The 23,016-nt window shown below is 45.9% G+C and overlaps 1 protein-coding gene across 1 annotated transcript in view; it reads right to left on the bottom strand.

Moving 5' to 3' along the window:
* The window catches only part of LOC125128686 (suppression of tumorigenicity 18 protein-like), a 138,760-nt gene that overhangs the window by 7,593 nt on the left and 108,151 nt on the right, over nt 1–23,016 (bottom strand). The window contains exons 19-24 of the mRNA XM_047782868.1: nt 18,392–18,454; nt 17,469–17,537; nt 14,225–14,287; nt 14,044–14,124; nt 12,931–13,152; nt 4,398–4,486 (exon numbers count right to left, since the gene is read on the bottom strand). Of these exons, the coding sequence (XP_047638824.1) occupies nt 4,398–4,486; nt 12,931–13,152; nt 14,044–14,124; nt 14,225–14,287; nt 17,469–17,537; nt 18,392–18,454 (587 nt within the window). The remainder of the gene's footprint in view (nt 1–4,397; nt 4,487–12,930; nt 13,153–14,043; nt 14,125–14,224; nt 14,288–17,468; nt 17,538–18,391; nt 18,455–23,016) is intronic.

Below are 23,016 nucleotides of genomic sequence, written 5' to 3'. Positions count from 1 at the left end.
AACTTCTCAAAAGCCTAATTCAGATTTCTAGGCAGAGGAAGGATGGAGAGGGAGACAGAGAAGAAGGCAGGACCTTTAGGAGGTGGCTGCTGGGCTCAGGCTGGTCTGATGGCCCCTTGGCAGTGGCAGCAGGTGCAGCAGAAGCAGAGGCGAGATAAAAGTCGCAGGTAGAACGTACAGTGTTTGTGGCGGATTTTAGGAGATGCAGGGATCCAGGCTGAGGACCTGTTTCTGCTCCAGCAGCCAGGGAACCATCCACGTTTCTGGGAAGAGGAGGGCTCAGGCCCTGCAGTTTCCAGCAGGAAAACCTGAATTCAGTTTGTCTGTGAACTGTGGATGCTGGTGGGAACTTGAGCGACAGCCTGGGTTCTGGGTCATGAGACCTAGGTAGGGTTATGTTCCCCGGACACCCAGCCTTAGCGAAGACACTCGAGCCTTGGAACCCATCCAGGTGGAGCTGTTTGGAAGATGCATCATAACAGGTGGCCTGAAGCCTACAAAGAAGGTAGGATCACGAGATGGGACCTCAGAAAAAGGCACAGCAGGACAGGGTCTAATATACAGGAGACGCTCCCTGAATTCTCATGAGATTGATACGTGGTAAGCTAATGCTTTCACTTGATTCCTGGGATGTGAGGAGCTACCTGAGCCACAGGAGCCAATTCAGTCCATCTCCTTGTGCTTGTTTTCCGTGACAACATCACCTGGTCTATTTCTATTCAGACAGTCCGTGGGAGCACCCCTGCCTTCCTGCCCCAAGCAGAACTGGGAAGGGTGCATCTGGAATTCACAGCGCACTGACACATCCTAACTCTCTGGATTCTCTTATCACCTCATATCATGGGCGGGAAAACCAAGGCAGGAAGAGATTTAGTAGTTAGTGGTGGAGCTGGGATTCAAAACCGAAGCTCTCAGATTCCAGAAAAGTTTCTCTCACCAGTATCATGTTACCTCTCCTCATGCATATTTAATCTATTTGGAAAGTATCAGTAAAAAGTGTGCACAGATGTGGCTTTGCAGATATAAATATCTACCTACAATAGGAAGCAGAGTGTTGGGTTAGACTAGCTGCATGCTGCTAGGAAACCATGGAAACTTTCCACTAAATATTGGCCTGAACTCTTCAGTGACCCTGGTTCTTTATAGAGTCTCCTTGTTTGAAAGCAAGCGAATATGGCTTCTTTACATTCAATTGTTCTAATTTTTGTTGGTACAAATCTATGTTCAACTTACATAATTAGGGACTCTGATTTACAATAACATTTTCTTTGTATTCTGTACACATTATGAGTGATGTGTATGCCTGTGGATGGCAGGTGTATTCAATATATAAGGGGATTTAAGTTATTATTTTCTTCATATTGTACAAATGAAGCTATTATATTTCAAATTAATTCTGCTGTATTTCTTGAGCGAACCTTTATTGTTATACTGTGTTTACAGCCTAAAATCTGGCTGCTTCTTTTATTTACAGGAAAATGAGTTAATGTAAGTCTAATGGTTTTAGTTTTTTTGTTTGTTTGTTTTGTTTTGTCTTTTCTAGGGCCGCTCCCGCAGCACATGGAGATTCCCAGGCTAGGGGTCGAATCGGAGCTGTAGCCACTGGCCTATGCCAGAGCCACAGCAACGCGGGATCCGAGCCGCATCTGCAACCTACACCACAGCTCACAGCAACGCCGGATCGTTAACCCACTGAGCAAGGGCAGGGACCGAACCCGCAACCTCATGGTTCCTAGTCGGATTCGTTAACCACTTCGCCACGACGGGAACTCCATGGTTTTAGTTACTGAGGGACTAATGAGAGTCAGTGTCCAGAGAGGACTTATGTGTCCTGATATTTAGAACATGCTCCTTTGTCACATGGGAAGAATGGGGTCAGCCATTGTAACTTTTACTTGTCCCCACAAAGAACAGAAAGGCGAGCATTCATTCATGTACAGATGATCTAATTTTATCATCAAGACTGGTCATGGCCTTAAAAAATGAATGTGGAGGTTTAATTACGGCAAGGAAGGAGAACTGAGGATCAGTCCTTCTAAAATCAATGCCAACATGTGTAATATAGGCCTTCCATGTTTTAATTGGTTTGTGGGGAAAATTCTCCTCATGTGTTGCCTAATTCAACCAATTGCATGAAAGGTGTATACCTACGTTAGCTCAGCCTAGTATTCTAAGAAATTTTCAGTTGCTTGCACTTTATAATTGTTACAGCCACTTGATAATTTTAACGACTGAGGGTGCTGTGTTCCCCTAGCTTTGGGAGTCATCCAGGGAACAGTGATTGAGGCCAAGTCATCCAGGGAACAGTGACTTGGGCCAAGCAGAAAGCCAGGGGCTGCACACTGGCAGCATCGAGAGCATTTTAGGTCCTCTTTGACCCTCGACAGATGCCAGCTGAGCTCTGGCAGATTTTTCTTCATGTATGACAAGTCCTTGTAGGTTCTCAAGCTTTGGGTGGACATCAGCCTCTGGCTCCTTAAATGGTAAAAACACGTCATTCCCCGTTTTCTGGCTCACCTAGAATAATCGCACTCCGCACATCAGTCAACTGGTTCCACCCGTCTTGCCGTGGTTCTGCATCTTTTGCAGGCTCAGCGGCCGGGGGGTGCTGCACTTCAAAGGACCCGCCTGCAAGGCGTGCCCACCGGCTGCCCCCACCCCAGTTCCGTGACTGACCGAGGCGCGCCAGGCGCAAGTGCCCTGCACCCCGCAGCGCTTCATAGTATTCGATCCGTAGCGCTTCGCTCTAGTCTCTGCTTTGAACTGCCTTCCTGTCGAGCCGCCTGGGATTTCCAGTCCCTTTCTGTGTCGGTGTTGATGTCTCGCAACGAAGACTCCGAAGAACTTCCTGCTTCTGAATTTACTTACTGACAGTGTGATTCTATGATTGTATCTTCCTTTTGCTTTGGCTTCTAAAAAGCTAAAAGCAACGTTGGGATCCTTTTTTACCCACTGCAAGAGGGCTTGCCTCACACTCTTTTTATCATCCTCTTGACACCACCTTGCTTACCTTCCACTTTCTTTTGTCTCATTTTGGGGATTAATTTTTAAGTAGCTTGCCCTTTTCCTCTTAATGTAGCATTGCATGCCCCACCCTTTAAATACTACTTGAAATAAGGTAATGAATAAATACTAAATTGTGCCAACGTCGCAAAAAAAAAAAAACCCACAAAAAAACCAAAACAAAGCAAAACCCGTGCTCGAGGTGTCTGAAGAGTGGGGAGTATTTCCAAGGAGCAAGGAGAGGGCCTGAGAAACCACTCTGAGCATCTGAATGTTGGGAGGATGAAGACGGTAGGTGTGGGCCGATGGTCCAGAGCCCTGACCTCCCTCCGAGCATGCGCAGCCGCGGAGGGGGCGGGGCCCAGGCCACGCACGTCAGGTGGAGCATCTGAAGCCGATGAGGCCCCGGGAGCCAAGCAGTCAGAGACTCCCCCAGGATACGGCGTATCTTCTTTTAAAGTCACACACGGTGTAAGAGATGGAGCGATGCCATCAGAGGAATAAAGCAGCGACAGAGTCCCCAGTTCAGTACTACTCCTGTGCCTCAGACGCCATCCAATAAAATCTCCAAAGCAAACTAACTGCCTTGCCGTTGTTTCCCAGACGTTCCGGGAGGATGCTCGATGGAAACATGTGCCTGAGACAATGCGGATGAGAACTCAGCAGAAGCGCTCAGGGACCGGAGGAACGTGAGAAGGTCCAAACCGAGAGGTCCAAATCGTGCCCAGGACCGCACGCGAATTGTGGTCAGGGACTGACCCTGGAGAGGTGTGCAGGGAAACCCCGTAGAGATAGATGCTAAATTAAACCACCCGGATTCACTGTAAAAATACCATTCTGCGTGTGGAAGAAAATTTAAGGATTCAGACATAGATGCCCCAAACTGTTTCTCGAAACTCAATAGAAGGCTTACACTGGGAACACGTACACACACTCACACACACACACACGTTTACAAAAAACATGTCATTTTCAGGAATGAAGGACAGAAGTTTAGCCAATGTGCCCTAATCCATCAAGTATCATTGCTTGATTTTCTCTGTTGGGGAGCTTTGTTAAAGAGTAAGGGAAAAAAAGCAATAAATTCTTTTTTTTTTTTTTGGTCTTTTTAGGGTGGCACCCACAGCATATGGGAATTCCCAGGCTAAGGGTTGAATCAGAGCTGCAGTTTCGGGCCTACAGCACAGACGCAGCAACTCCGGATCCGTGCCACATCTGCGACCTGCACCACAGCTCACTACAACACCGAATCTTAGGGAGAGTTATAGTTCAAATTTGAGGAAAGCTTCCTTCTTGCCTATTTAGGTCGCACTGCCCCTGTGGGGACTGATTTGTTCCTCGGGACGACCCAGGGTCTCAACCATGGGGGTGGTGGCACCACCAGACCTTCTTACCTCCAGTTGCTTTGAGCTTGATGGTCATTAGTTCTTCGGAGACCTTGCCCTTCTTGATGGCCTGTGCATTGAGGGGACATCCAGATAAGCTGTGAAAAGAGAAATTATACTGCTGGGCGAAACAACTATTGTTTCTTATACAAATTAAAAAATTTATATTTAGTGCTTCCTATTTAACACTATAGAACACAGTATGGAGGTGCCTCAGAAAACTAAAAACAGAACTACCATATGATCCAGCAATCCCACTCCTGGGCATATATCCAGACAAAACTACAATTCAAAAAGATACATGCACCCCTATGTTAATTGAAGCACTATGCACAGTAGCCAAGACATGGAAACAATCTAAATGTCCATTGACAGATGAATGGATTAAGAAGATGTGGTATATATACACAATGGAATACTACTCAGCCATAAAAAAGAACGAAATAGTGGTATTTGCAGCAACATGGATGCAACTAGAGATTATCATACTAAGTGAAGTCAGAGAAAGAAAAATACCATATGATATCACTTATATGTGGGATCAAAAGTACGGCACAAATGGACCTGTCTACAGGACAGGAACAGACTCACAGACATGGAGAACAGACTTGTGGTTGTCAAGGGGGAGGAGGGCGTTTGGGGTTAGTAGATGCAAACTATGCCATTTAGAATGAATAAGAAATGAGGTCTTACTGTACAGCACAGGGAACTATATCCAATCACTTGGGAGAGAACATGATGGAAGATAACATAAGAAAAAAATGTATCTACATGACGTATATCTATGTATGACCTGGTCACTATGCTCTACAGCAGCATTTGGCACAACACTGTAAATCAACTACACTTAAAAAAAAAAAGTCTTTGCCTGCGTACTCATTATAATTTGAAGTCTCTCTGCAGAAAGTAATAATATCTATTACAAACAAAAGCAGGCATTCCCATTGTGGCTCAGTGGTTAATGAACCCAACTAGCATCCATGAGGACACAAATTCAATCCCTGGCCTTGCTCCAGCGGGTTAAGGATCCGGTGTTGCTGTGAGCTGTGGTGTAGGTCACAGATGTAGCTCGGATCCCAAGTTGCTGTGGCTCTGGAATAGGCTGGTGGCTACAGGTTTGACTGGACCTCTAGTCTGGGAACCTCCATATGCTGTGGGTGCGGCCCTAAAAAGACCAAAAAAAAAAAAACACCCTAAAATAACACAAAATGTTTTCTGTTTTTTTCTTAGATTAAAATACAAATAGTTACTGTTGGAGTTCCCATTGTGGCACAGCAGCAATGAATGTGACTAGTATCCATGAGGACGCAGGTTTGACTCCTGGCCTCACTCGGTGGGTTAAGGAGTCAGCATTGCTGTGGCTGTGGTGTAGGCTGGCAGCTGTAGCTCTGATTCGACCCCTAGCCTGGGAACCTCCATATGCTGCAGGTTTGGCCTTAAAAAAGACAAAAAAGAAAAAGAAAAAAGACAAAAAAAGAAAGAAAATACAAATAGCTTCTATTGATATTATCATTGAATCCATTTTGTTAAAATGTTACTATTCGGCATTCATGTAAACTCTTTTTTTTTAGTAGTGGTTACTTTGTTTTCTGTAAAACTGTACATACATAATTGGAATAAGATTTGTTCCCAATTAGTCAAAATTCAAAATTCCATGAATAATAAAGCAGAATCTGGTTTTTCCTAGGAGTCTTTATTTTTTTCTTTTTTCTTTTTTGGGTCTTGCCCATGGCATGAAGAAGTTCCTGGGCCAGGGGTCTAACTTGAGCCTCAGAAGTGACCTGAGCCACCACAGTGATAATACCAGATCCTTAACTTGCTGAGCCACTAGGGAACTCCATGGTTCTTGCTATCTTTATACACGCTGTCATTTGATCTTTACAGAATGACTCAAATTAATAAAAACCCAAAATGGTACCCCCGGCCCCTCATGGCAAATTCAGCTTGGGTAGGGGAAAGTTTTATTTTGTTTTTTTTTGTCTATTCTAGACTCTCACCCTCAGCATATGGAGGTTCCCAGGCTAGGGGTTCAATCGGAGCTGTAGCTGCTGACCTACACCACAGCCACAGCAACGTGGGATCTGAGCCACATCTGCGAACCACGCCACAGCTCAGGGCAACATCAGATCCTTAACCCACTGAGCGAGGCCAGGGATTGAACCTGCCACCTCATGGTTCCTAGTTGGATTCGTTAACACTGAGCCACGATGGGAACTTCGGGTGGGGGAAAGTTTGTAATTTACTCTTTAACTTTTTTTTTTTTTCATTTTTGACACTTTATTCTTTGCATTTATTTTAATAAAATAGAGAAATATTTATTTTTTTAAATTATAGTTGATTTACAGTGTTGTGTCAATTTCTGCTGTATAGCATAGTGACCCAGTCAAATATATATATGTTTTTTGCCTTTTATGGCCGCACCTGTGGCATGTGGGAGTTCCCAGACTTAGGGGTCGAATTAGAGCTATAGCTGCCAGCCTACGCCACAGCCAGAACAACGCCAGATCCAAGCCAAGACTGTGACCTACACCACAGCTCACAGCAATGATGGATCCTCTAACCCACTGAGTGAGGCTGGGGATCGTACCAGCATCCTCATGGATACTAGTTGGATTCTTACCCTGCTGAGTCACAGTGGGAACTCCTATATATACATTCTTTTTCTCATACTATCTTCCATTATGTTCTATCCTAAGACACTGGATATAGTTCCCCGTGCTGTATGGTAGGACCTCATTGCGTTTCCATTCTAAATGGAATAGTTTGCATCTACCAACCCCAAACTCCCTGTCTTTAACTTTTACAAATTTTTTTTTTTAATTAAGAAATCGCTACCAGAAAGGAAAATAAAAGGAAGTGCTGTAAGTATATTCAGGGGCCCTCAGTGCCCAAGGAGTGTGCTGTCCTGCAGTGTTCATATGCTTTTCCTGAAGACTCGCACCCTTTAGCCCTGCTTCTTTCCTATAATATCATCTGTTTTATTTAAATTGCACCAAAATGATAATGACAACATGGAACAGAACTTGTTTCCTGTCATACATGACAAGATTATTTGCTTTTTCTAAGCAGCCATTAATTCTTTTGCCATCTGGTTATATTTTTGGAGATATGGTTTTTAAATAAAATTAAAAATTATCATAATCAGCCATTTAAAATCTTTTTTTTCCACAGACATTTGGTTACCATTCATGTATGAAACAGTTATTTTCAATCCAAAGATCAGGACACATGGCAAAGTGGAAGGAAATATTTCTGAAGCAAAGCCCTTAATAAATGTTTGCAGAATGAATGTAAGTTTTTAAGAATTTTAAATGATGTGGTATTAAGATGATACAAAACAAAACAATAGATAATATTGTATCTCAAAAGGAGGCTATGTGGTTTGCCAAGACTTGATAAATTATGAAATATTTTACACAGGAAATGAAAGTAATGGAAAAGCAGCAACTGAACTCTGACTCTGATCTTTCTATTCTGGAAGCTGCTCATGATGAAGAGTGGCCTATAAAGGATGTCCTATCTTTATTTTTAAAATTTATTTTAGGAGTTCCCGTTGTGGCACAGTGGTTAACGAATCCGACTAGGAGCCATGAGGTTGTGGGTTCGATCCCTGGCCTTGCTCAGTGGGTTAAGGATCCAGTGTTGCCGTGAGCAGTGGTATAGGTCGCAGACGTGGCTTGAATCTGGTGTTGCTGTGGCTGTGGTGTAGGCCAGCAGCTACAGCTCCGATTGGACCCCTAGCCTGGGAATCTCCATATGCTGCAGGAGCAGCCCTAGAAAAGGCAAAAAGACAAAAAAAAATTATTTTATTGCAGTAGAGGTGCTTTACAATGCTGTATTAATTTCTGCTGTACAGCAAAGTGATTCAATTCTACATATATATTCTTTTTCATATTCTTTTCCATGATGGTGTCCCACAGGTTACTGAATACAGTATGCTGTGCTGTAAGTAGGGCCTTGTTGTTTATCCATCCTTTATATAATAGTTCACATCTGCTAACCCCAAACTCTCAGTTCTTCCCTCCCCAACTAAAGCTATTTTTATTCTTCCTTTATTTTATTTAATTTTATTTTATTTTATTTTATTTTATTTTTGTCTTTTTGCCTTTTCTAGGGCCGCTCCCACGGCATATGGAGGTTCCCAGGCTAGGGGTTGAATCGGAGCTGTAGCCCCCCGCCTACGCCAGAGCCACAGCAACGAGGGATCCAAGCCGAGTCTGCAACCTACACCACAGCTCATGGCAATGCTGGATCCTTAACCCACTGAGCAAGGCCAGGAATCGAACCTGCAACCTCATGGTTTCTAGTCGGATTCGTTAACCACTGCGCCACAACGGGAACTCCCCTTTATTTTATTTTTATTAGTACTTAAAAAATTGTGGTGTGAACATTTAACATGAGATTGCTCTCTCAACTATTTTTTTTTTTTGTCTTTTTGTCTATTTTCTAGGGCCGCACCTGTGGCATATGGAGGTTCCCAGGCTAGGGGCTAATTGGAGCTATAGCTGCTGGCCTAGGCCCTTGCCACAGCAACACCAGATCCGAGCGGCGTCTGGGACCACCTACACCACAGCTCACAGCAACACCGGATCCTTAACCCACTGAGCAAGGCCAGGGATCGAACCAGCAACCTTATGGTTCCTAGTTGGATTCCTTATCACTGAGCAATGACGGGAACACCTCAACTTTTTTTTTTTTTTAATAGTTGATTTACAATGTTCTGTCAATTTCTGCTGTAATCTTTTTTGTTCTTCTTCTGGAAAATTTGCACAAGTCTGTCTTGTTTTATGTCACATATTGTGTCCTGAGAAAATGGTCTCGAGCAGGATTAACGTTTGGTGACCTGGTCTTAAAAGTGCCCTGTGGGAGGTCCATCTTCAAGGAGATGGATATTCTTAACTCCTGAGAACTTCCTCCTCTGCCCTGGGGTCTGCACTACTCAGCCCACAGGGTGCTGAGTGTCCCCTGTGGCAGTGGATGGAGAGTAAAGCAGCCCTACAACCCAGGGCTCAGAATGGGAACTCACTCAACTGACCGAAGCAGGAAGCAATGTTGGATTTAGAAAATGCCCCTGGATAGTCTGTGTCTGCCAGTGGAGTTATAGCTCCCAGGATAGAAAACAAGTCCCAATTTGAAGAAAATTGGGGCAGGAAAATATTTTAAAAGTCCCTGTTCCTTTGAAGGGTGCCACGTCCTCAGCAAGGCTCCTCACTGCTCAGGGACAGGAGCAGGTCGGCTGGGTGTCCAGCACCTTTGGGGTTTGGGCATCACGTGGCAAAGCCAGGAAAAACCTGCCCTATGTGGCTTGGACCAAATTTGCAATTCTCTTAAGGCACAGGAAGGTGATTTTGAACTCTGTCTTCAGCTACCCTGTCAAGTAAAATGGCAGATGACAAATCTATATGATGGACATCACTGTTTATAATTTATTAGTAAACCTCAATAAAATTACAGACTTATGGTAGAGCATTAAATGAGTTCTATTAGCCATAGAACTTCTGGTTTTAAAGCTGCAAACATCCATCATGGGGTGTGGGTATGTGTTTAATATAACACCATTTGTCTACGCAGTTGCTCTCCTTTCAAAGTGGAAGTTTGTAACACAAAGACTTAAAGCAGAGAGTTCCTGTCGTGGCTCAGGGGAAATGAATCCCACTAGTATCCATGAAGATTGGGTTCGATCCCTGGCCTTGCTCAGTGGGTCGGGGATCTGGGGTTGCCATGAGCTGTGCTGTAGGTCAAAGGCACGGCTCAGATTCTGCATTGCTGTTACTGTGGCTATGGTGTAGGCTGGCAGCTGTAGCTCTGATTCAACCCCTAACCTGGGAACTTCCATTTGCCTTTGGTAGGACCCTAAAAAGAAAAAAAAAAAAAGACGACTTAAAGCAAGGTTTTAAAGTAATTAGATGCAAATAAAATGCTGATATAATGCACAAGTAATTGTTTTCAACTGTCCTCTAGAGTAGCTTTTGTATTTATTTCCCTTTTGCTGAACCTTAAATGGGAAAAGTTACAGAACTTGCCTTTGAAGACAGCTGAGGAAAGTCTGCAGAGGGCCTGGCAGTCAGGAGGTCTTGGGAACACCAGGGATGAGGTGGTACCCAGGGGCTGGTACCCAGCTCAGGAAGGGGTTCTGGGGTCTTGATGCCTGGGGTCGGGGGGGTGGGCAGGCCAATCCCTGAACTTCCCTGTGCTCCTGATTCTTCTGACAATGGAGGGAATTGCAGTCCCTGTAGACATGGGTTTACGAAGGTTTAAAGGAATAAATCACCTGAGGAACTTCAAACAGGCGCTCGGCTGCCACCGAGCACCCTGAATAGCGGTCAGCTGTCATCAGTGACAGGGAGGAAAATTAACCACCTCAGGATGTCAGGCGGAGGTGCAGGACAGATAAAGTGTCGTGGGGCAGGACATGTGATTCAGCCTGCCATTCCTGCTCTGATGAATTAGTGCACATGTCTACGCACGTGTGAATATAACTGCACAACAGGGAAGGGAAACGGTCCCTGTTGAACACCTATTATGTGCCAGGCAGTAAGCAAGGCATTTTATTACATTATTTGTTTAAGTCCTGTCCATAGTAAAGAAAAGCGTTCCACCTCAAAGAGAATGCCCCCAATTAAATTTGGGCTCTTAAATCCTTTGAGAAACAAGAATGGAAAACAGTGCCATCTGAACATTCATTTGTCTAACCTCTTGTTTCTCTTCTAGAAAACGGCATCTCTGCATTAATACTGCAGTCTATATTTTTGAGCTCATCATTCCTTTTGCTTACTATGAGATAAAGAGCAGGTACAGAGACACATGCGATGTGCATTTGCAGTTTAAAGAATGCCCTTGAGGGGGACGGCTTGAATTTACCTTCACACACAACAGCTCTGGAGCCTTTGTGTCCCTGAGCCAAAGCTGTCTCCTGCCTCCAAGGACAACATTAACTCTGATTGCAGTTTAATATTTACAGAGGTTTTTAAAAGGTGATTTTGCTACACGCTTTTCACTTTGTGGAAATAGAATCCCATGGCAGGGTTCCTCAGCATTTTTCCCACTGAGCATTTGCTCCAACTCCACCTGAGTGGTGCCTCCATGTCCACACAGATCTTGGATCCTGCACCTGGAATCATGGCTGTTCCCTGCACTGCAGGGGCCTGGGCGGTGGGCAGTCCCCAGCCTGGGTTGGGGAGCAGACCTCCTGGGACATGCCCCGTCCAGTCTCCAGGATCCAGGGTGCAGGGGAGCCTCTGGGGCTGAGCCCGGCTGCCTGCAGCTGGAGAGCAGGGCGCCTCACCTGCCTGATTACATCTGACCTCCTGATGCGGTCCTACAGGTCCTCCCCTACCCGAAGCGCCAAGCATCCCTGTGGCTCCATCACCTCTTAAAGCTACTTTGCGCTTGTGAAAGAGAATTCTGTTGTTGGAACCAAGGGGTGTGCCCACCGAGGTCCAGTGTTACTATTTCACTACCCATGTCAATGTGATAGGAAAGCATGACTGCTGTGCAGCCAGGAGGCTCCATGACGCGTCACTGTCGTTTCTGAATCTGAAATGATGGTGCAGACTCAGAAGGAAACCCCACATGCTCTCTGGACACCAAGCACTTGAAAGCCATCAAAATAAACCACCTGGGAGCTCCCTGGTGCTGCAGTGGGTTGAGGATTTAGGGTCATCACTGCTATGGCACAGGTTCCATCCGTGTGCCACAGGGATGGCCAAAAAATGAAATGATATGAAATGAAATAAAATAATAAAATAAACCACCTAAAAAGTTCAGGTTTTCTCCATAGGCAGGAAACCGTCATTTCCTGACACCACCAACGTGCACCTGGAAAACTGAACAGAGCGTCTACATGCCCGGCCTGGCTCTGCTGGCCTCCTGCCCGGGTCGGGACTCAGTGCAGCTTCATTCGATCTTAAATCCACGCGGCACACTGCGGGCCCAGGACCGGAAGGACCCCGCTGACCGGAGAGCTGGGCGGTGAAGCTCCTCGGCCCTTCCTCCCAGTGGAACACGGACCAAAACCTGGACCAAGGCCAGTGTTGCTGACAATGGGCTCGGCTGAAACCTGTGCCACTTGGCGATGAAGGAATGGAGTCCTTGTGAGGCTGGAAGTGGTTTTGCATCTCCTGTCCTTTCCTTTATGGCTGCTGGGATGAGTCACGGCTCCTCAGCAGCAAAATCACTACAATTTGGTCTGAAATGGAGCCAGTTCACGAGCGAAAAAAGCTGAGAGCCATAAACTCTAGGGAGAGGCTGTCACGGCTCGGAAGGGAAGTGAACCTCAAAAGAATTCAAAAAGCACAGCATGGGCAATATTTTAGGATAAAAATACGGGCACTGCTTCTACAGCACTTGAACAGGCTGCAGGGAGTTTTCAGAGGCAGAGAACACTGTCCATTCTTCAAACCGCTCACTTCTCTCTGGCAAGACTCAGTCTCACGTCCAAAGTGCTGTGATGAACGACCCGGGGGGATGGGGCCCCGGCCATCCTGGTGACAACCACAATGACCACACAACACGGGACAGAAAGGCGGAAAGCAAAGCCTACCTCCTGTGGGTGACGAACACGTTGTTGACGTGGCCCAGCCCGTTGCAGCCAGGCAGGGGGCAGTGGGGCAGCTCCTGTTTGTTCAGTTTCCAGGACAGGGGGGCCCCATTCAGCGGGTTCTCCTTCTGCCTCTTGGCAGCCAGGGGGCAGCCTGAGGCAGTGCGGTGGGATGTGTATTTACCGGATATGTGACCTTGGCCATCACATCCGATCACAGGGCATCTAGAGAGACACAGTACAGATGTGAGCAGTGGAGAGGGACCAGCGAACTCAGGGGGAGCTGTGACCCAGGGAGAAAAGACAGAGTTTAAGCCACGCCCCTTCAACCCCGGGGAAGGCAGGCATTAGCAGTCACCAGCGTTCCCAGGCTCTGAGCACAGCAAGGGGGCACACGGGGAGAATGGGGTTCCTCCAGTTGGGTAGCTTGTCACCCAGGTTACAAAGCATGGGGCCCAGCCTCTGCCCACACTTCTCAGCTCTAGGAACGACTGTGGAAGCACTGTTGCTCACAGAACCGGAATGCTGGTTGTTCCAAACACCTACATACAGAGCGCTCTGGGAACTGGGGCAGATCAAGTGATTCACAGTCTGCATCTGTGTCTGCATCCCTCACCCAAGACTGGGAAGCATCTCTCCAGCGGAGGGAATTCGGTTGACATACAATTCCACCTTAAGCAAAGGTGAAGTTCCGGGGGACCCTGCTCGGTGCCTGTCACCCCAGGCCCGTCCACAGGTTGCCTTCCTTTTTTTTTTCTTTTTGCATTTTTATAGGGCCGCTCCTGCGGCATATGGAGGTTCCCAGACTAGGGGTCTAATCCGAGCTGTAGCTGCGGGCCTACACCATAGCCACAGCAACGTGGGATCCTTCACCCACTGAGCAAGGCCAGGGATCGAACCCGCAACCTCATGGTTCCTAGTCGGATTCGTTAACCACTGTGCCACGACGGGAACTCCGCAGGCTCATCAGAGCAGGACCAGGAGGGGGCGGGATTCCCAGCCCCCAAGCGCCTGGCGCTGCTTCCAGGGCCTGGTGACCGAGGGACACCCAGCCGCCTCCCAACCAGAGTCCCGCCTGTTGGTGCACTTTGCCCTGAAGCTCTGCCTGGCACTCACTTGAGCTCAGGGTCTTCTTTTTCTTCCTTCGTAGGGGTCACCTTGACGCCACCTTTCCTGGCACGTGGGCAGCCGGACAGGCTTGAATGGGACCCAAAAGAGAACAGAGCAGAGGCTTGTGAGCTCAGGGGCAGGCTACCCATGCGCACGGATGCCCACCTGGGGGCGGGGACAGGCTTACCTTCTGTGGGAGGCGTAGTTTCCCGTCACATGCCCCGAACCATCACAGCCTGGGGTGGGACACCTGGAAAATGCGAGAGATGCACTGGTGGGTGTGCAGAGGGGGTCAGGGCCCGTGCCTGAGCCGGCCTTCCCGCAGGACGAGCGTGCCCGGTGGCTCTCCTGGATTGGACAGAACTGGGTTTGGGCTAAAAATCCATTTTTATTTTTATTTTTATTTTTTTTCTTTTTGCCTTTTTCTAGGGCCACTCCCATGGCATATGGAGGTTCCCAGGCTAGGGGTCTAATTGGAGCTGTAGCCACCGGCCTACGCCAGAGCCACAGCAACGCCGGATCCGAGCCGCGTCTGCAACTCGAGGCAATACAGGATCCTTAACCCACTGAACAAGGCCAGGGATCGAACCCACAACCCCATGGTTCCTAGTCGGATTTGTTAACCACTGCGCTACAACGGGAACTCCTAAAAATCCATTTTTAAAGAAAATGTTAAGATGCCTCACTACTGCCTGATGTTTGGTAGACATTGTATTAGTTGTTACCCTGCATTTTTTCCTTCTCTTTAAACCTTATTATTTTAAAATTTGAAGTGTAATTGACTTACGGTGTTGGGTTAGGCTACTAAGCAGAATTCCCTGTGGTCTAGAGTAGGTCCTTGTTAAACCTTATTTTGGAAGGAACCTGAAATTCAACCCACAACGTAATTGCCAGCCTTCTATCTATATCACACAAAATTATCTTTTGCTTAAAAAAAAAGTTTCCAAATTCTTTCTGTGTATAATTTATTTTCTTTCTCTTTTTTCAATATCAAGATAAATTTATTATTTTTTTAATAAATGTTATGGAAGCAACATGGATGGACCTAGAGATTATCATACTAAGTGAAGTAAGTCAGAGAAAAACAAATATCATATGAGATCGCTAAGATGTGGAATCTAATCAATTTCCTTTTTTGGCTGCCCCTCAGTATATGGAGTTCCTGGACCAGGGATCAGATCTGAGAGGCAGTTGTGGCAATGCCAGATCCTTAACCCACTATGCCAGGCTGGGGTGCTCCAGAGGTGCTGCTGATCCTGTTGCACCACAGTGGGAACTCCAAAAGAATTTATTTTCTTTAATTTGCTCCATGACCACGACAGACTGGTGAATCTCTGGAAAGCCAGAGACCTGGCAAATGAATGTAGCTGCTGGAGGAAACCTAGGACATTCTTCTTCGTGGGCCACCTTAAAAGGTCTTTTGGAAAATCTGCCAATGACTCTCACTGATAGTTAGCCTTAAATGTGGAGTCAGGAGCGTGAAGAAGGTAGGAAAACAATTCTACGTGGAGTGAATCAGGACAGGCTTTCAAATACACCCAAATTCAAACAACATACAGAGATCCTGGCTCTTTGATTGCCTTTAAAAAAAAAATGCCAAATATTAATAAAAACTCAGAAGGTGTCATAAAATGTTTGCTTTCCTGAAGGTTTATGCAGACAATGTCACTATTATTTTTTCACCTGTGTGTCCACCCTGGCTCAGATTTCTATGCAAATGAGAGTGTGAGAAAAATAATAATCCAAATGTAAATACATTCCTTTTCTTAAACTCCAGCCCACTGAACTCTCACGAAAATGCTTTTATAGGCAATCTTGAGGCAGAACATAGGGAGTGGATGCTTTTTCAGGGGAAATGTGAAATTAGCAAACACTTTCAAGCTAATCTGAGAACCCTGCATTGATACTTTAATCAATTTTGTTTAACGTTTCTATTTATCTTTTCTAGATGTTTATTACATCTAGAAATAATGTAATTTCTATTATTTACATTATAAATATTTACGTTACATGCAATGTAAGTAATGTAACATAATACATTTTTAAAGGGTGTAAGGTGGATTATAACTTTTTATTAGTCTATATGCTTTACAAAGACCCAAGTAAACAAGTAAGAAGTTTAGGATAAGAGACAATAATAGCAGGAAAAATAAAATCAATCAATACCAGTTAATATATGTGTGACTCTGAGATCCTATAGGCGAGGTGGAAAACAGGCCAAAACTGTGTGTAGCTGCCAAAGTGAAAGGCAGTCATGTGACTCAAAATGCCCAGGAGATAAGGTATTGCACAGTTTTCTAAAAGTCAGTTGATGAACTTCAAAATTCATAGACACCTTCTGCAGCTCAATACCGAAAAAACAACCCCCCCAAAAAAAGGGCAGAAGATCTAAACAGACAGTTCTCCAAAGAAGACATACAGATGGCTGAAAAACACATGAAAAGATGTTCAACATCACTCAGTATTAGAGAAATGCAAATCAAAACCACTATGAGGTACCACCTTATACCAGCCAGAATGGCCATCATCCAAAAGTCTACAAACAATAAGTGCTGGAGAGGGTGTGGAGAAAAAGGAACCCTAGCACACTGTTGGTGGGATTGTAAATTGGTCCATCCACTGTGGAAAACAGTATGGAGATTCCTAAGAAAACTAAAAATAGAACGACCATTTGATCCAGCAATTCCACTCCTGGGCATCTATCCAGAGAAAACCATGACTCACAAAGACACATGTACTCTGATGTTCATTGCAGCACAATTTTCAATAGCAAAGACATGGAAACAACCTAAATGTCCATCGACAGAGGAGTGGATCCAGAAGATGTGGTACATATACACACTAGAATATTACTCAGCCGTTAAAAGGAACAAAATAACAGCATTTTTAGCAACATGGATGGACCTAGAAATTATCATGCTCAGTGAAGTCAGTCATACAATGAGACACCAACATCAAATGTTTTCACTGACATGTGGAATATGAAAAAAGGACAGACTGAATGTCTTTGCAGAACAGATGCTGACTCACAGACATTGAAAAACTTATGGTCTCCGGAGGAGACAGTTTCAGGGGTGGGGGATATGCTTGGGTTGTGAGATGGAAATCCTGTGAAACTGGATTGTGATGATCATTGTACAACTACAAAGGTAGTAAATTCATCAGGTAATTAAAAAAAAGTCAGTTGATGAAAATGCTTGCCACACCCTCCTAGATCTGCTTAGTACCTAAATTCTGAAATTAACAGAGGTACAGTGTTGTATATTCAACATCACTGCTTTAACAAAATATCGTAAAGCACAAAACCAGCAAATTAACTAAATGAAATCACAGTGATTTGGTTTTAGTCACTGGACTCAGGAGTGCCTGGTGCCACCTGCCTCTGGTCACAGCCGCCAGTGGGCAAGGTGAGGTATCGCGTCCACACTTACTTCAGCTCCTGCGAGTTGGCCGCCATGAGGGATTTCAGAGTCTTATCCGCCAGGGGACAGCCGGAAACACTGACAAGAGAGGAGAAAAGCAGAATCAGAGGCACACTCGGACACGCACTGGCCTGGCTCATGGGCAGCCTGCACTTGTGAACCTAGTTCAGTTCCTGACAGGGATTGGGAAAAAGAACCAGGTCTGAACCCAGCTTTGCTGGTCTAGCCAGTCCAGGCTTGGGGCACCTGGATCACTTCTCATGGGCTTGGCTTTGTTGTTTCCCCAGTGAAGGGCTTGAGCCCAGGGAGACCGCCATCCAGTCATACCTGACACAAGATCCCCTCCCTCTGCAGCTCCAGGGATGGGGCACAGAGGCTAAGGCAATGCCCAGAGGGATGGCGAACCACAGGTGACAGCAGGGATGGTCCTGCTGTCTCTAGTCCTGCAACGGCCCCCGCTGGGGGCTGAGGAGCCCCACCCCATGGTGGGAGGGGTCGGGTTGCCCGAGTCCTAAAGCTAGACGGGACCAAAGCCTGCCGTGAACTCTGACTTCTGGGTTGGAGCAAGTCAGGATCAGAGGATCAGAAAACTGTTTTTGAGCAAAAAGGTATCATTTCATTTTTTTGGCCATGCCTGCAGTATGTGGAAGTTCCCGGGCCAGGGATAGAACCCACGCCACAGCAATGACAATGCCTGATCCCTTAACCCCTTGCACCACGGGAGGGCTCCAAGGTGTCATTTCTTTAAAAAGAAATGGAGTAAGAAGACTAAAGATTGAACTTAGCTTTATTTCTGCAAAACAGAACAAACCCAAACCCCAACTAACTCACTTTCCAATTTCCAGTCCAGCGAATACCTTTCTGGGATGGGTGAGAACAAGCACTTAAAGCAGAATAGGATGATGACAGCTTAACTGAGAGGGAAGTGGTACCTGCGGTGGGAGGCATAGTTTCCTGTAACGTGGCCGCTCCCGTCGCATCCTGGCGTTGGGCAGCTGGGTGGATAAAAACATATACTTAGGGTCAAATGCATTTCATTTGTTCTGATTGGTTGCAGGGCAGCTTCTCTTTTCAAGACCAGTGGACACAGAGTGGGACACACAAAAGATGGAACCAGGGATGTAGGTCATGTAGGATCAGCAGACAAGATAAGAAGAAGCTAGTATGACCTTGAGCTAGTCCTTTCCAGCATCACCTCAGTTCTCTAATCAGATGATGCAGGAAGGTGATGCTAATGCATGTGTCCTGGTGATGTGTGAGTCAGCAGTCAATGGTGTTTTATTTCTTTGAAAACGTGAGTTAGAAAAAAAACCCCACTATGTACCTGTGCTGTAGCCTGATAGTCGCTCTCAGAAATACTGGCACTAATTATATCGCAGATTTCAGAAAGAAACTTTTGTGTGTGTGTGTGTGTGTGTGTGTGTGTGTTTTAAGAGAAAGGCAACAGAGTAACTTCCTAAACATGCCAGAAGCTGCCTGAAAGAGAAGGTATTTGAAAATACTACATATGACTGAACAGGAGATGGGAAGTTGTGGACAGTATAGAAATAGGTAAGAAGTTTAGTGAATGAATGTGATCGATTTCATCCAGAGTTTTGACCCAGCAAAGACAATCACTAATTAATCACCCGATACTCTGGTTTCTCTTCAGAGCATATAAATCTTTCTCTTTTTAACCGCCTTTTAATTAACCACCTAAGCAGTAGGTTTTCCTGGTTGTCTACCTAAGACCGGAGTCTGTCCCATTCTGGTCATGCCCTGTGCATCTGTAACCAAGCAGGGCTCTGTGGGTCTCCTGGGCACAGAAGCCTTTCTGTGTCCCCCATTTCTTGTTCTTAGGAAATGGGCCTCATTCAGCCTCCGGGACATTCCCTGATTTCCAAGGGACAGGTTCAGACAGTTGCTGATCAGGGAAGGGAGGGGATGCAGAGACCAGGGAGGAGCCATCAAGAGACAATGGCACAGCCTTGGCGCAGGATCCTGGTTCCCTCTCAAGGGATACACATAATGATGTGGGCATCTTATACACCTAAGAGAAAAGTTATATTTCTTTTTTTTTCCTTTTTTCATCTTTTTGCCATTTCTAGGGCCGCTCCCGCAGCATATGGAGGTTCCCAGGCTTGGGGTCGAATCAGAGCTGTAGCCACCAGCCTACACCAGAGCCACAGCAACACGGGATCCGAGCCCCAAGCCACGTCTGCAATCTACACCTACAGCTCACGGCAACGCCGGATCCTTAACCTACTGAGCAAGGCCAGGGATCGAATCTGCAACCTCATGGTCCTAGTCAGATTCATTAACCACTGCGTTGTGACGACAAGTCCGAGAAAAGTTATATTTCTTATGCTTCTTTTAGAAATGAATACTTTAAAATCGAACAGCTGAGAGTCCTTCCTTGTCCTTCTCCTTGGCCTAATTGCACCCTAGACACAATTACCTGTAAACTAAAGATTAGGCACCCTGAACACAATTGCCTGTGGGTTTAAAATTATTAGCACATGATGTTTTTCAGGACCTTTCCTAGTTGGTTCTAATGTCTGATCAATATGCCCTTTTTGCAACTACCGTTATTCTAGGCAATAACCCAGAAGACCAGTATCAGGATCAGGCCGAGATTTCCTGACTCCAGCTTTGATGACTAAGATTCCCCCAAAGAAAGAGGAATGCCTGTTTGTCCCAAACCCAATTCCCACCTGAAAACCTGTTTTTCTCCCTCTTACTATAAAACTCCCTGAAATTCTTCCCGATGGAGGGCACAGTCTTTAAAGCATCAGCCTGCTGTGGCCTCCTTTGCTTGGCAAAGCAATAAAAGCTATCTTTTTCTTCTTCACCCAAGATACTGTCTCTGTGTTTCTATTCGGCACTGGCAGACAGAGGCCAAGTTTCGGCAATACTTTTTTTTTTTTTTTAATAACAGAAGAGGATAGTTATTTTGAGCAGTTTTGCTGCCATAGTTAATAGATTCCTTGACTTCTCAGCCACTTATTTTCCTCTGATGCTTGTAAGTTCCTGGTCTGAGGCTAGCACACCGACCCCAGCCACTCAGCACTCTCCTTGCTGGTGCTGGTGATAAGAGGAAGAATCTGCTCTTCCTCAGGCTTTCTGACATTTAGATGTCCTGCCTGAAGCGAAAGAGTAAACCTATGTGTGTAGAATACGGAGTCTACCCCTTTAAAGAGGGCCTTTGGGGTTAGACTAAAGATACCCAAGATTTTCTGAAATGTCACCCTCTAAGTTTTTTTTTTTTTTCCTTATGAGCTACTTTCCAATCATTCTCAGGTACTCTAAAGAAACCATAAGAGGCAGGACATTGAGATGCTGAGAGATGCTTGATTTTCAGGGCTTGATCTGAGCTGAATTGGCTAGCCGCCCCCACCCTCCTTTCCGAGATGGGACATCAGAAAGGGAACTGCAGAAGCTACAGCTATATGTAAACAAATAAGGGGAAAAAAGAACAATAATTAACATCCGAGCTGAGTTATTTTGCAAATGACATTCATGCACTAAACGGAGAAACAATCCTTTCTGAATAGTCACAGCGTGAGAGAGGGGATCACTGGGAATTCCCATTTTGGAAATACATCGCCACCTGGTGTTCCAAAACAGCATCACATCTATTTTATTTTACTTTAAATTTATTTGTTTGGGCTGTGCCCATGGCATGCAGAAGTTCTGGGGCTAGGGATAGAACCTGAGCCTCAGCAGTGACAATGCCAGATCCTTCACCCAAAAAGCCACCAGGGAACTCCAAAATTTTATTTCTCTTTTAAAATTATTCCTATTAAAACTGTCAGGAGAGGCAAAGACGTGCCAATGACTTTTAAACCAGATGGTTATAAATGACTTAGGAAGTACAATGACAAAGTGGATATTTAAATAGCTGCTCATTATTTTGTTTAAGCTTGGTGGTAGAAGAGGTCAAGGACTGAAGAAAAGATTGAAGGAGTGGTGTAAGGGCAAGGCTTCTGTCCCGGATTCTGATAGCTGGCTTAGATTACAGAGCTCCAGTGAAAGATCTTACATGATAACATGTGCGGATCCCAGCTGGGAGAGGTATTCTGGGAAGGCTTGCAAATGAACGCATCACAATTTAGAGAAAGGAAACTAGCTGCTTCCCTCGGTAAGTGGCGCTCAAACTCCAAGCAAATTTAGCTTGATCAATGACATCAACAAATCCTACTCTAGATGAATAATTTTTGATTAAGTTATTAAGGTACATTTATTTGATAAAGCCTCATCAGGACAGGCTGAACCTAAAGCAGCAAGACGTTTATGGCAGCACGTGGCCCAGGCTCAAGCGCTCACCGTCCATGAAAAGGACAGAAAATCCAGAGCCTCTATAGATGGTTAGCATCCTAGGGACTCGCGATTATGTTCCAGGAATGGTTCGCCGTCTCTTTGGAGCCCTGGCTCTTTGCTCCAAGGAGAAAAGTCCAGGACAAAACAACAACACTGTGTTCTTCTGTCCAAAACAGTGATGCAAGTTAGCTGCCAGCATTTTACACCACATTTAGTGGGGGCTCTGCAGACTTCCAAAATCTACCTTCCAAAGGTAAATGCTGGCCATTTTTGAAGATATTCAAGTTCAGAAACAAAATCCAAGCAAAGATTTTAGAAACTTGGCTAGCAGGCACATGGGGGGTAAGTGCACAGCTGCCCAGGTCACCTCCTGGTCACCTCGTGGAGGGCGAGGTGTGGGGACCTGCAGCTCTGGTGTGTGGGCGCCACAGGGCAGGATGTGTTGGCCTCACAGGAGGACATGACACGCACTCGGTGTAGCAGCATCCGCCCACGAGACCCTTAAAGAAGTGGCATCTCCACTTATTTAAAAGGCCTGGAGCTGGAGTTCCCATCATGGCTCAGTGAGTTAAGAACCTGACTAATATCCATGAGGATGCAGGTTCGATCCCTGGCCTCGCTCAGTGGGTTAAGGATCTGGAGTTGCCATGAGCTGTGGTGCAGGTCGAAGATGTGGCTCAGATCCTGAGTTGCTGTGGCTGAGGTATAGGCTACAGCTGCAGCTCCAATTGCACCTCAGCCTGAGAACTTCCATATGCTGTGAGTATGGCCCTAAAAAACAAACAAACAAACAAACAAACAAACAAAACACAAACAAACAAACAAACAAAAAAACGGGCGAAGAAGTGGCTGGCAGAGGGCCACGCAGGGCTGAGGGGCGGGAGAGCCATGGTCCCAGAGGTGATGCCAGCCTGGAGCCCGAAAGTGGAGGTGACTCGGGTACTGGAGCCGGGAGGAAGGGGGTGGGCATTGGGAGAGAAGAGGCTCCAGGCCTGAGGGCAGGTGCTCCCCTCTCTGGAGGGCTGCCCGGGAAGGGGGGAGGCCTGGGTCTGGAGGCAGGTGTGGAGTGGGGGCGTGGCCAGCTCAAGTGGCCCGTCCAGTAGGACCAAGAGGATCAGGAATGGACTTCCCCATGGGGTCCCTAGAAAAATTTAAGATCAGTTTCGGTGGAACGTCTGCCTTTGAAAGATTTGGGTGGAAACTGCCTCCTGCAGTAGAGACAAGCTTTTTGAGGGATTTACTGCAAAAGGAAGGAGAG

The sequence above is a fragment of the Phacochoerus africanus genome, chromosome 6 (assembly GCF_016906955.1).
Source record: "Phacochoerus africanus isolate WHEZ1 chromosome 6, ROS_Pafr_v1, whole genome shotgun sequence".
Taxonomy (NCBI): Eukaryota; Metazoa; Chordata; class Mammalia; order Artiodactyla; family Suidae; genus Phacochoerus; species Phacochoerus africanus.
The sequence above is the reverse complement of the archived record's forward strand: the minus strand, read 5'-3'. Positions and strand labels throughout refer to the sequence as shown.